We start from the raw sequence: 14,565 nt of genomic DNA, 5'->3' as shown, positions 1-14,565 counted from the left end.
ACACTATGTTAATTTCAGTCCCCTTTTTTGTAGTTACTCCTGTTTTTATAAATGGTTCAGTTTTAAGAGGAGTGTGATGTGGTTTTAATTGGCTAAGTATTTTATCATGTTTTATCAATTAAAGGGGAAATTGCATCCTTAACAGGCAGTTAAATCAGGCAAGCAGTGAAAATATCATTGCCTTATATTACTACATCAAACAGGTGGCATTAAACAAACATGTTTTAATAATTTCATCCATTCTCATTATGTGAAAAACTACTTGCAGTATTCATGCATATACTGCCACCATTTAAGACAAGGACAGCCGACATTGTATCCCTCAGATGTTATTGAATTACAGCCAGAGCTTGGAAAAGTTACTTTTTTAAACTACAACTCCCATCAGCCCCAGCCAGCATGGCCACTGGATAGGGCTGATGGGAGTTGTAGTTCAAAAAAGTAACTTTTCCAAGCTCTGATTACAGCTACTAACAGCCCCAGCAACCATGGCCAATGCATTAGTTTGGGATGATGGAAGCTGTAGTCAAATAACATCAGGAAGGCACCACATTTCACACTCCTGGAGAAGAAGAATAGGGGATTAGGTACCCAGATGTTTCACTATGCATGCAGAAGGGACCAGAGCACCTACATCTACACAAAAAATTGAAGAATGCATTCATAGATGACTGTCTAAATCCCAATAGTTTTGAAAGGGAAAGCTTCATCTCCTTGTTTCTCATGCTATAGATTACTGGATTCATCAAAGGTGGAAACATAGAATACATCATGGTAAAAGCCAAATCCAGAAATGATGGTGTGTTAGACATGGGCAAGAGGTAAGCAAAGCACCCAGTAAATACAAATGTGGAAAAAACCATGAGGTGGGGAAGGCAAGTTGAAAAAGCCTTTTGCCTTCCTTCAACAGAGGGGATTCTCAGCACTGCAGTGAAGATGTGCACGTAGGTTATAATGATAAAGATAAAACAGCTAAATGCAATGACAGCGCCTAACAGAACAGCTCCAATTTCAATTCGGTTCAAATCAGAGCAGGCCAGCTTAAGTAACTGTGGGATTTCACAGAAAAACTGATTGACAACATTGGAGCAAAAAGGGGATGCAAAGGTGCCTCCTGTGTGTAACACTCCATAGAGAAAGCTGCTGATCCATACACTAGCAACCATTTGGATGCAGGCTTGCTTATTCATCAGCATCTCATACTGTAATGGATTGCAAATAGCAATGTACCGATCATATGCCATGACGGTGAGAAGAGAGATATCTGATGCCAAAAAGAAGAGCAAGAAGAGGACTTGAGTAGCACACCCTAAGTATGAAATGTGCCTGGTATTCATGAGAGAATTGGCCATGGATTTGGGGATAATGACTGAAACTTGGCCCAGGTCCTTCATGGCCAAATTCATCAGGAAAAAGTACATGGGGGTGTGCAGATGGTGGTCAAAGGCTACTGCAGAGATTATGAGAAGATTTCCAGTAATAGTTGTCAGGTAAAAGGCAAGGAACAGAAAGAAGTGCAGGATCTGCAGTTCCCGAACCTCTGAGAATTCCAGGAGAAGAAATTCTGTCAGAGAGGATTGATTAGCTATGCTTTGCTCCTTCACATCCATGTTGTCTGTGGAAGGAAAAAGAGGACAGGTATTAAATTGAGACCATGATATATTAACACCTGGAGCTACAGTATTTTAATTTTTAGCATATTGGTATTATTAAAGTAGAAGTAATTAGAATATGAAGGAAGGAACAAGCTAAAATGCTGAGATGATGATGATGATGATGATATTTGTAAACTATTGTGCTTGGATATCACTAAGACATAATTTTAATTAAACATTTGAGATTCTAAACAAAATAAACTGCCAGTTATGCCACCTTCCACCAACTGAGTTCCTCAGTGAATGAAATTGAGTCTTATTCCACTTACACAAGAATGTTGCTCCAAATTCACAGGCAATGCTACACTCCAAGGCAATCATATTATTGACTCCCTCACAATGTGAGCTGTAAATGGGAAAAGGCCATTTTGTACCATACCGGAAACAAAGATGATGAGGTGTATTTGAGGGTTAGGTTAAGTAAATAGTGATGATCATTGATAAGTGATAATTCATCACAGTGGACATAGCTAATCTTAAACGTTTTGCAAAGGAGTGAGACGGATGTTTCCACCTCTTTGTTAACCTTGATTTCTTGACCCAGTTACAGAAACTTGGAAACGAGTAGTAAACCTATACCTTACTCCTTCTGTATATAGGTTTGGTTAAAGGCTGTAGCTCAGTGACAAAATACATGAATAGATAGAAGCCAACAGTCCAATCACTGCTCTCTCCAGGAAGGACTGAGAAAGATCTCTATCTGACATCCTGGGGAGCTGCTGCCTGTGCGTATACACCAGCCTGTCCCAAACTGGTGCCCTCCACAAGATTTGGAATACAACTCCCATCAACCCTAAGCATTGGCCATGCTGGCTGGAACAAATGGAGCTGCCGTCTAAAACAGGTGAAAGGCACTAGGTTGGGGAAGGCTAGGGTAGGCATAATGAATCCAAGGGACAAATGGTCTGACCCAGCATGAGGAACTCCCTATGTGACAATGGTTTCCTGCATTCAGCCCGAGAGAAGATTTTGAAACAAGGGGCCATTGCTGGAAATAGGTGGCCCAGGAATGGTTACAGATGATGACCTGAAGGAATATAAAGGTTGTGGGGAGAAGGAAAGAAAGTTTGATGTTGGTGAAACTGGTGAAAAAGTAACTCTCTGAGAATCACAACATTTCATGACGCATGTGATATAATGAGTAGAAATAAAGATTTTTTTAATAAAAAAAATTAGCCTCCACTGGGGATAATGTGACAGTATTCAGCAATGACATTCAAGCAATTCACACATTCACAGTATAAAAGTCCATTAGTTCAGCAAATATTGACTTTAGTTTGTGAATCCCCTCCCCTGAATAATTTAAAGCCTTCTGAAATTCCTCCTATTAACCTTCTAAAATCACTTTGAAGTAATTTTTGGTGGCAGATATTAATGGCAATTGTACCTCTTGGTCTTAGAAATTGTTCAATAGATTCCTTTAATTCCTTTTTTTGGTTAAAATATACTGGAAAACATATCCAGAAAATAGAGAACTCACATCAGTGTCTGTGCTTTTATTTATCCAGATTCATGGATAGAGACAGTTCACTTGCAGAAGATAGTGACTAAATGTGGAAGAGATAATGTCACAGATGGGGTTTGGGCAGAGAGAGAGCAAGCAGGAGAGATTCATTCTTTTCATTGTAAAGAATTAATGATATATAAAAAGTAACTTACTATTTTTCCTCAGAAATTTCTCTCAACTTCAGGTTCTCTTTCTCCTCCAGTGATGTTAGTGTACAGGGTATTTGTCAAGTCATACATGTATGTTATAAAAGTCCTCCTACACTCAGATCTGTGATGGTAGGGAGAGTATATCAACATGTGGTGATTTATTAATATCTCTTTTGTGTTCCTAGAGATTTGCTCTCACAGGAATCCAACACATCTCAGTAGTAGAGGCACACAAAAACAACATTTTCTCTCCTTTTTATGAATATGTCAGTTTTTGAGTTCATGAGGATGACATAGCAAGATAGAGAGCTAACTTTTCCTTGCTATCTATATCAACTGTACTCATTTACACACAATTGCTATGCTTCACAATGACCAAACAATGTGAATTCATAGGTATGGAGCCAATGTATAACCCTTTATATGTGGCACAATAAAAGCAAAATAAAATAAAATTCCTGAATGTTTTTGCATTGCACCCAGATGGTATCTCCTCACTTTGAATTAATCTGCTGCAGAAGTGGTCTACCTTTGCTCTATTAGACATGGTCTGAGAATGAAAATATCAGGGAACAGTTTGGGTGTCTTGTCTTGAGAATGTTTGGTGATCTTTATTCCATCTCTTTTACAAGTCCTTGAAGAGAAATCTGCACTATCACCTAAAATTCTATTTTAGACCAAAATTGGGAAGCAATATTTCCCAAATTTTGAAATGCTCCTCATGTAAACATATGAGGAAGGCATTTTTTTCTATCCACCTCTCACTCTTCTCAATTCAAAGGAGGTGACTGACCAGAGTTTGTATCTCAATGAGGTGGTTTAAAAGGTGCTGCTGCTGCAGTTATTGCTGTTGTTTTATGCCATTGTTCCACCTCAGATAAGCTCAAGTTGTCATATATTGTTCTTTCCCCCCCCCACACACACGCTCTTCTTTTATTCTCAAAGCAATTCTAAGGCTGTGTACATACATATCATACAACTAAAGCCTATTTAAAGCACACTTCCAGGAATCCTGGGAAATATTGCTTGGCCCCCACATAAGTACAATTCCCATCACCCTAAATGACTTATGTCCCAAATATCTGAATGACTACCTTCTTCCCTACAGGACCTCTAGGGTATTAAGATCAGCAGAGGGCCCTTTTCGTGTGTCTGCTACCCTCGGAAGTTCCAGGGGGGGTAGGAGAGGGCATGCTCTGTGGCAGCCCCCAAGCTGTGGAACTCCCTCTGCACAGAGATGCTTCTGGCAACTCCACTCCACTATACAATTTCCAGTGAATGCTGAAGATGCACCTCTTTACTCTGGCCTTCGACATCTGAGATGTATATTTTTAAGATCCACACTATTTTCTCTGATGTTGTTTGGGTTGTTTTTAACTGTTTTTCATTATATATTTTTAAATTGTTGTAAACCATCCTGGGGCCTTTGGGTGAAAGGTGAGTAATAAATTCTGATAATGGTAATAGTAATAATAGGCCAAGATGATGGGCTTAATACCAGGGCTTACCTGAAAGAACACACAACAATAATTCAAGGTAGGTTTATTAAAAGTAGCTAATTCAAAGTTAGAGCATAAAAAGATCCAGAACACCCATAAAAATTACAGGAATAAAACACAATTGGGAATTATAAATGAGAAATCTATCTAAGCTTAGCCCTGTACATACCAGCAGGGCCGGCCCCAGACATGCCAGGGCCCTTGGGCACCAGCTTGTCCTGGGCCCTGGCATGCATGTGCGCACACACACATACATGTCTGCACATGCCCAGGGCAAGCCCCAGACATGCTGCAGCCCTTGGCCAAAAGCCTGCCCCAGGCCCCAGCGCTGCCCTTCCGCGATTCGTGCACGGCGAGAGCTTTGGGACTCCGCTATTCCCTTGCTTAACCTACCTTGTTCTGCAGTTGTGCACGCAGCGGTGCCCTTAAGAAAGATGGCGGCTGAAGTTTTTCTAAGGGGCTGAAGCCTCTGCCTCCATCTTGGCTGATGGCACGCATGCATGCTGAGCACTCGCATCCCTGCCCCGAAGCTCTCGCCGTGTGATCCACAGCAGTGATTCTGCCGCAGATCATGGAAGGGGAGCAGAGGGGCCCCTCAGGGACTCCTGTAGCCTAAGGGACCCTCAGGCCAGTGCCCTACCTGGCCACCCCTTGGAACCAGCCCTGCATACCAGCATAGGTAAGTAAGAAGATTGACCTCACCAAGAACTGAATAACACATCATCAAGTTGTTGCAGGTGTCAGTGAAGGTGTGAGATAAAAGCTAACTTTTTAAAGGAAAAACTCATAGCAAATGGATAGGAGCCTCAGGGCCAATTAAAGAACTCATGGGGTGGAACTTTTCAGGGGTTCCCTGGCCATAGTGTACTTGCAGTTTCTCAGCTAGCTAGCAGTCCCATTTAACTAGCTTCAGCTGTTGTGTTGAAGGCTGCTCCAAACATAACACAAATGCCTACAGAATAAGGTCATTTCTTTGGTGATGAGAACAGGCCTCTGCCCAGCAAGAAAATCATTCCTATAACTCAGCATGGCAAAGCCATGTTCTGAGGCCAAAGAACATGGTTTTGTGAAACAATCTATATTCATTTACCACTGGAAGTTAAACCTCTTTGAATTCCGTGGCAGGTATGTCTCGGTTGACATGTGTATGATGACACTGTAATTTTGTGTAACTGGAATGGCAACTAAAGATAAATTCAGACACAGCTAAAGCAACAGTGAGCACCAGCCAATATAAGCTGACAAAAACAATGTGATTGGTGTAGGTGAGTTGGAGGAGATGAAGGAGGCTGACTAACTTACACAAACAGAAGTGGGTGTCTGATTATTCCAATGCACCAATAAAGCAATTAGTGTTTTACAGAATTAGAGTTAGGAGTGACTACAAAGGTCATCTTGTCCAACTCCCTACTGATGTAGGAAATCCACTCATACAGCATCCCTCACAGACAGGCATCTAGCCTCTGCTTAAAATTTTTAAAGTCTGAGAAACTCTGCTATACTGTCGAATAATAGTGCATGCTATCAGGAATGTCTTCGTAATGCTTAGTCAAAATCTGCTTGAATGTAATTTGAACCTATTAGTTCTTGTTCTACCTTCTTGAGCAACAGAGAAGACTGAGCTAAACATAACCAGTGCCTTCAAGGATGCTGCATAGAATTTCCACTTCCTTATCACTGGAGTTATACACAGAATTCACCGTTGCAGAATATCACTTGAGAAGGTATTCGTAGAAGAATGTCTCAAACCCAATAGCTTTGATAGAGCATTTTTAATATCCTTGTTTCTCATGCTGTAGATTATTGGATTCATCAAGGAAACCTGGAATATATCACTGAAAATTCAAAATATTAGAGGACAAACTGAGGAAGGCAAAATACCCAGTGAATACAAATATGGAGACAACCATGAAGTGGGGAAGGCGTGTTGAGAAGGCCTTTTGCCTTCCTTCAGTGGTGAAGATGTGCACATAGGTTATAAATTCAGAGCTTGGAAAAGTTACTTTTTTGAACTACAACTCCCATCAGCCCCAGCCAGCATGGTCACTGGATTGGGCTGATGGGAGCTGTAGTTCAAAAAAGTAACTTTTCCAAGCTGTGGTTATAATGATGAAGAGAAAATATCCTAGGCAATAATAACACTTAACACAATAACTCCAGTTTCAATTAGGTACAAATCAGAGCAGGCCAGCTTAAGTAACTGTGGGATTTCACAGAAAAACTGATTGACAACATTGGAGGAGAAAGGGGATGCAAAGGTGCCTCCTGTGTGTAACACTCCATAGAGAAAGCCAGTGATCCATACACTAGCAACCATTTGGATGCAGGCTTGCTTATTCATCAACATTTCATACTGCAATGGATTACAAATAGCAATGTACCGATCATATGCCATGACAGTGAGAAGAGAGAAATCTGATGCTGAAAAGAAAACATGTAAGAGGACTTGAGTAGCACACCCCAAGTATGAAATGTGCCTGGTATTCATGAGAGAATTGGCCATGGATGTGGGGATAAAGACTGAGACTTGGCCCAGGTCCTGCATGGCCAAGTTCATCAGGAAGAAGTACATTGGGGTGTGCAGATGGTGGTCACAGGCTACTGCAGCGATGATGAGAAGATTCCCTATAACAGTTGCCAGGTAAAAAGCAAGGAACAGAAAGAAGTGCAGAATCTGCAGTTCCCGAACCTCTGAGAATTCCAGGAGAAGAAATTCTGTCAGAGCGGATCGATTAGCTATGCTTTCCTCCTTCACGTCCATGTTACCTGTGGGAAGAAGCAGGAGTTTGTTGAAATGGAGAGCCCTTTGAATTTTAAGTTATTTTTTTATTATTAAATCTAAATTATTTGAAGATGAGATTGTGTCCTGGGAAGAAAAGCTGAATTTGTTTATGACAATGATGATTGTGAGTACTTCTACCACTATTATTATTAGCAGTGGTGTTATGCCACTGAGGCAGTACTATAGTGAGGCTGTAAGAAAGTTACATTGACCAGGTCAAATAATTGTAATCTCAATATCAGCAGGGCAAAGTAAGCCAAATAAATAAATAATATAAAAACCAACCCCTATGTGAAGATCTACATGGAAGTGGCTTTGGCCAAAGGGATCCTCCTATCATGGCCCATTTCAGAAGACCCATTCCACCTTTGTAGAGGCCAGGGCAGCATCACAATCAGCCTAAGCAAGAAATGAGTGAGACATGGAGCAGGTACTTCTGCCTGGTACTAATGAAGCTCTCTTGGAGTTGCTGAGATTAAATAGCCCAGATTTAGTAGTCATGGGGGGAGGGGAAGAAGCTGAGACCCTGCTATGCTGTGGCTCTCCTGAAGCATCTTCCTTTAGTAGCTGGGAGGCACAAGGGAGTTGGACAAGAGGCTTCCTTGATCACCCATAATCTCTGGGACAGGGTTATTGTAGGACTGTCCTACTGGGGATTGCCCTAGAGTTTCCTGCAAAGGGGCCAGCAGGCTCGGCCAGGGCCATTCACTTTACAAAGAAACGTTTTTGACTACTTCAGCAGTTGCTTCTACTGCAAGCTCTAGACTTACAGATCTAAAACATAAGACTTGGGAGAGACCCAAAGACATCATCATCCAAACCAATACGCATTCCAATAATATTATACAGGGTTTTTTATGCTACTACCAGCCAATTAAATTTACCCTGTAAGATAAGTGGTAGCCAGTCCAATTTTTTCAGCAACAGTGGAATGTAAATATGGAGAAAACTCTCTCTCTCTCTCTCTCTCTCTCTCTCTCTCTCTCTCTCTCTCTGTGTGTGTGTGTGTGTGTGTGTGTGTGTGTGTGTGAGAGAGAGAGAGAGAGAGAGAGAGAGAGAGAGAGAGAGAGCGTAGAGCTGAGACAGGTGGGGAATCTGCTATCCCTTGCTATTTCCTGCAAAAGGACCAGCAACAGAACCACTGGACATGTCACTCCCCTCTGTGTGTTAGATATTGTAGAAAGTCTATGGAGTAATTAGTCTAGCACTTACATGATCCATCTTGGGTATTAGCTATAGTGGGGATAGGTTTCAGAAGGTTCCAAAATGGGAGAGAGGCTTTCTTCTAGGGATGGATTCTGGCCTCTGCTGCCAATTCATCACCAATAAGCCCAGTGCCCACCCACAGAGAAGGAGGTGGTGGAGAGCATTCCCTCCCCCTAGTGAAATGATACAGTGGAGGCCACAGTGACAGCCTCCCCACCAGACCAGACCACAGATAAGGAAGAAGAAGAGGGGACACTACACCATGGGGAAATCAACAGGTTGCAGACTGGGATAGGGAAGATATCTGCTTAATTCTGAACCCCCCCTCCCTGTGAAACATTAGCTTTGTTGCTCTCTGATCAGTTTTGCATTGTTTTTCTTTGCATCTCTCAAAAATAAGTTGCAGAGCATTACAGGATCTGAATACATTCATCCTGGACCAACCTTGCAGGGATCACATAATGTTGATGGGTGCAGCCATTCCATAGTATCAAATGCACACACACAGAGAGAGAAGCACTCACAACACACTTCTCATCTGAGCCATAGAGATCAGCTGGGGGGAGGGATTACTCCTCTTTTTGTCACTACTGCCAAATGTGATGAGTTTTAGTGAGGGGGCTAAAAAGATTGTTTGAGAGGCTTGGATTAGGTCCTGGGCAGATAACCTCTCGTGTTCTAAATAATGGAATACCCCTCCACCTTTCAGAGACCAACAGATAGGACAGATGTCAAACTGGATATGGATTACACAGATCACTAGCACAGTTTGAAGAATTAGATTTTTTTCAAACTTTTTATTTCATTTTTGTTATACAAATATATGTTCATTATAAAACTGTCATAATGCATGACAAACAGACAAACAAGCAAACATTTAATGAACAGAGCATGGGAAAGGAGGTGTTCATGGAGAATAAACAGATATTAATGTACTGTTAATTTCTGGGCAATTCAGCATAATGTGGAGTTATACAATATTTCAAACTATAAGAGGTCTAGTTTACAATATTAATATTTTGTGGAATATATTTCAGGATGTCAAAGGCAGTTCTCAACTTGAAACGAAATGTAATTACCTGTGTATTATACTACGGCTACTACTACTACAACAAATAATGATAATGAGAATGACAATGACAACAAAACAATGACAATGACAACAACAACAACAACAATAATAATAATAATACACGACCTCCCAAATATCCTGAATTTTAGAGTGTAAAGGGTGGCATGTAGTATAATTATCACCAAAATATTATTTTCCACTGGGAGCTTGCAAATATTGCAAGCTTGCAAGATATATAGGAAAATCTATTTGTCAGGGAAAGAAATATTCTTGTGCTTTAAACCAGCAACCCCAACTTAACTTAAATGTTTTAAACTTATTTGTTTTAATGTTTTTAGTTATTGTAAACCGCCGAGAGAGCTTCGGCTATGGGGCAGTATATAAGTACAATAAATAAATAAATAAATGTGCCTTAAAGCTGAAATCCATACTCATTTACCTCTTGAAGTAACCCTCATGAAATTCACAGGCAACTATGTCCAAGCTGACATGCATAGGATTGTGTTGTAATTCTGTGTAATTGTGAAAGACAACAAAAATAAATTCAGACAAGACTACAGTTATAGTGAACACAAGCCAAAGTGAGCTGGCAAAAAAAAAGTGTGCAGCAGCACTGGAGAAGTGGAAAGAGGCTGACTTTGTGATATGAAGAGTATTTTGTGTCTATACAAAGATAATTTTGTGTCTTTCCCAAAATGTACCTATCAATGAATTAGTGTGAGTCACAGAAGCTGAGTCGGGAGAGACCAGAAAAGTCATCTTGTCCAATCTTTCTGTTCATTCAGGAAATCCACTAATACAGTATCTATCCCTGACAGATGGCCACAAGTTTATCATGGATGAAATATATCATGGTAAATGCCAATTTAGAGGTGTTAGAGGTGTGCTTTGGTAAGGAAAGTATTCAGTGAATACGGATGTGGAGAAAACAATGAGGAGGGAACGTAATGTAAAAGTACTGCCTTCAAGTCGATTCTGACTTATGGCAACCCTACAAATAGGGTTTTCATGGTAAGCGGTATTCAGAGGGGGTTTACCATTGCCTTCCTCTGAGGCTGAGAGGCAGTGACTGGCCCAAGGTCACCCAGTGAGCTTCATGAAGGCAAGTTCAAAAACCATTTTGCCTTTTGCCACCCTGAGCTTCTGTTGGGAGGAAGGGAGGATATAAATCAAATAAATAAATAAACAAACAAATAAATAAATAAATAAATACCAGAGGGGATTCTCAGTACTCAGCTGAACATTTGGACATAGGTTATAATGATGAAGGTAACACAGCGCGACCCAATGACAATGCTTACACAACAGCTCCAATTTCAATTTGGTACAAATCAGAGCAGACCAGCTGAAGTAACTCTGGGATTTCACAGAAAAACTGACTGACAGCATTGGAGCAAAAAGGGGATGCAAAGGTACCTATAGTGTGTAACACCACATAAAGAAAGCAACTGATCCATATACTAGCAACTATTGGGATGCAGGCTTGCTTATTTATCATTATTTCATGCTGTAACGGATTGCAAATAACAATTACCCCAACATAGGCCATGACTATGAGAAGAGAGAAATCAGATGCTAAAAAGAAAAGAGGACTTGAGCAACACATCCAGAATAAGAAATGTGATGTGTGTTCATGATGGAATTGGTCAAGGTTTGGGGGATATTGTCTGAAATGAACCCTCTCAATGGAATCCTGTACATGTCTAATCATAGCAAATTGATTTCAGTGAGACTTACAGATAAAAATGCATTTAAAACCAAAGTTGCAAATATGCATGGAATGTAACCTTGTCTCTCTTTTATCCCTTTCTTCCATTACTGTACCATTCTCTCACCCTATTCTCACAATTGAGATTGGAAGCCTCTCATGGCAAAGATCAAAATAGGCCTGCCCAGAATTTATGATCAGCAACCAAAGGCCATCTATAACACATATTAGCCTGACAGGGACTTTGGGGCAGTGGCCCCATACTTATAGAACTCTCTACCATAGGAAATGAGTGAGCACATTGTTTAAACCTTTTCAGAAATATCTTACACTATGTTAATTTCAGTCCCTTTTTTGTAGTTGCTCCTGTTTTTATAAATGGTTCAGTTTTAAGAGGAGTGTGATGTCGTTTTAATTGGCTAAGTATTTTTATCATGTTTTATCCATTTAAGGGGGAGATTGCATCCTTAACAGGTAATTAAATTAGGCACTGGTCAAAGCAAGAAGCATGTGTCCTCTCCATGTCATCTAATGATCTAATTTTATGGATAGTTGAATTCCCAGTCACTCAGATGACTTCTACCAAGCATGCTGTACCTTGCAAAGACAAATTTTGTTACACAGAGTTGTATTTTTCCCTCCTCTGATGATACCCCCAGAGGCTGAAGGCAGAAGTAATCCCCCGGCCCCCGCCCAGAGAAGTGAAGTCAGTTTGCAGGAGGGATTGCTGTTTGAGGTGTGTGCAAACTCACTACACTTTTGCATCAGGAGGAACTTTATGTAAGATCATACAATAACCCATGGCAAGAGGTGGAATCTGATCACAGAACTCCTAAATCTAAATTTCACTTTCTATAACCTGGACCACATGGTATAGGATTGAAAGCTCTGGGCATCTAATTGATCTTCCTGTTCTTTTCCATACCAAAAAATCTCCACAGCAGCCATTTTTCTTCTTCAACTATTTCAGAGGAACATTTGGGGTTCTGATACATGTGTCTGCTTATATGGCTCTATCTATCTATGACAGTAAACAAGCACACTGACAAGTTTTTACATTGTTTCTATTTTTTAAATTGTGTTTTAAATTAATTTTTGTGTTTTAAAATTTGTATATTTTTAATGTTTTTAATTGCTGTAAACCGCCTAGAGAGCTTCGGCTATGAGGCGGTATATAAATGTAATAAATAAATAAATAAATAAAATAAAATAAAATTGCCTTATATAACTACATCAAACAGGTGGCATTAAACAAACAACTTTAATTAACTTCATCCATTCCCATTATGTGAAAAAGTCCCATAGGAGTAGCCAAACTACTTGCAGTATCCATGCATATATTGCCATCATTTAGGACAAGGACAGCCAGCATTGTATCTTCCAGAGGTTATTGGACTACAACTACCATCAGCCCCAGCGAGCATGGCCAATGCATTAGTTTGGGATGATGGGAGCTGTAGTCAAATAACTTCAGAAAGGCACCACATTTCACACTCCTAGAGAAGAAGAATAGGGGATGAGGTACCCAGATGTTTCTCTATGCATGCACAAAGTATCAGATCACCTACATCTACACAAAAAATTGAAGAATGCATTCATAGATGACTGTCTAAATCCCAATAGTTTTGAAAGGGAAAGCTTCATCTCCTTGTTTCTCATGCTGTAGATTATTGGATTCATCAAAGGTGGAAACATAGAATACATCATGGTAAAAGCCAAATCCAGAAATGATGGGGTGTTCGATGTGGGCAGGAGGTAAGCAAAGCACCCAGTAAATACAAATGTGGAAAAAACCATGAGGTGGGGAAGGCAAGTTGAAAAAGCCTTTTGCCTTCCTTCAACAGAGGGGATTCTCAGCACTGCAGTGAAGATGTGCACATAGGATATAATGATAAAGAGAAAGCATCCCAAGCCAATGACAGCACTTAACACAACAGCTCCAATTTCAATTAGGTACAAATCAGAGCAGGCCAGCTTAAGTAATTGTGGGATTTCACAGAAAAACTGATTGACAACATTGGAGCAAAAAGGAGATGCAAAGGTGCCTCCGGTGTGTAACACTCCATAGAGAAAGCTGCTGATCCATACACTAGCAACCATTTGGATGCAGACTTGCTTATTCAACAACATTTCATACTGTAATGGATTGCAAATAGCAATATACCGATCATATGCCATGACGGTGAGAAGAGAGATGTCAGATGCCAAAAAGAAGAGCAAGAAGAGGACTTGAGTAGCACACCCTAAGTATGAAATGTGCCTGGTATTCATGAGAGAATTGGCCATGGATTTGGGGATAATGACTGAAATTTGGCCCAGGTCCTTCATGGCCAAATTCATCAGGAAAAAGTACATGGGGGTGTGCAGATGGTGGTCAAAGGCTACTGCAGAGATTATGAGAAGATTTCCAGTTACTGTTGCCAGGTAAAAGGCAAGGAACACAAAGAAGTGCAGGATCTGCAGTTCCCGAACCTCTGAGAATTCCAGGAGAAGAAATTCTGTCAGAGAGGATTGATTAGCTATGCTTTGCTCCTTCACATCCATGTTGTCTGTGGAAGGAAAGAGAGGACAGGTATTAAATTGAGACCATGATATATTAACACCTGGAGCTACAGTATTTTAATTTTTAGCATATTGTTATTATTTTTAAAAATCTAAATAATTAGAAGAGGAAGGAGGGTGTCATGAACCTGTATATGTTCATGAGTTATTAAAATCCATAAATGTAAAATCTTGGCTCAAGCAAAGAACTCTGGGAGTTTTAAACGTTAAGAAAGACGGGCCTCTGACAGAATAACACATTAGATTTCGGTTTCCAGCTGAGGACGGTTAAGAAGAAGCCTAAACAAGAACCACCTGGCTATCTGTGCTGATTAGCAAGTGCCTGGCACTCAAGGCCATTCTTGGCCTGTGAAGTTTGAAACACTGTTTGGGAGGGGGGCCTGGAAGGCACGAAAAAGTGAGAAACATCTAGAAAGGGGTTACAT

General features: G+C 40.5%; 2 protein-coding genes across 2 annotated transcripts; both read right to left on the bottom strand.

The window, feature by feature from the left end:
* Positions 1-554: 554 nt before the first annotated feature.
* On the bottom strand, positions 555-1,610 carry LOC133367755 (olfactory receptor 14A16-like). The gene has a single exon (XM_061591856.1). The coding sequence runs from the start codon at positions 1,608-1,610 to the stop codon at positions 555-557; it is 1,056 nt and encodes a 351-aa protein (XP_061447840.1).
* A 5,325-nt stretch (positions 1,611-6,935) lies between these two features.
* On the bottom strand, positions 6,936-14,359 carry LOC133367754 (olfactory receptor 14A16-like). Its single transcript, XM_061591855.1, has 3 exons — positions 14,269-14,359; positions 13,147-14,127; positions 6,936-7,576 (listed from the first exon to the last, which is right to left on the bottom strand). Exons 2-3 carry the CDS (start codon positions 14,120-14,122, stop codon positions 6,936-6,938), a joined length of 1,617 nt encoding a protein of 538 aa, XP_061447839.1. The 5' UTR covers positions 14,123-14,127; positions 14,269-14,359.
* Between the last annotated feature and the right edge of the window lie 206 nt (positions 14,360-14,565).

The sequence above is a fragment of the Rhineura floridana genome, chromosome 11, assembly GCF_030035675.1.
Source record: "Rhineura floridana isolate rRhiFlo1 chromosome 11, rRhiFlo1.hap2, whole genome shotgun sequence".
Classification (NCBI taxonomy): Eukaryota; Metazoa; Chordata; class Lepidosauria; order Squamata; family Rhineuridae; genus Rhineura; species Rhineura floridana.
The sequence above is the reverse complement of the archived record's forward strand: the minus strand, read 5'-3'. Positions and strand labels throughout refer to the sequence as shown.

Bases quoted from the DNA above. Each gene is read 5' to 3' on its own strand.
- LOC133367755 (XM_061591856.1), bottom strand. From the start codon at position 1,610: ATGGATGTGAAGGAGCAAAGCATAGCTAATCAATCCTCTCTGACAGAA.
- LOC133367754 (XM_061591855.1), bottom strand. From the start codon at position 14,122: ATGGATGTGAAGGAGCAAAGCATAGCTAATCAATCCTCTCTGACAGAA. The intron at 7,577-13,146 runs GTAGGTGATCTG...TTCTTCCCACAG, and splicing joins CTTCAATTTTTTGTGTAGAT to GTAACATGGACGTGAAGGAG.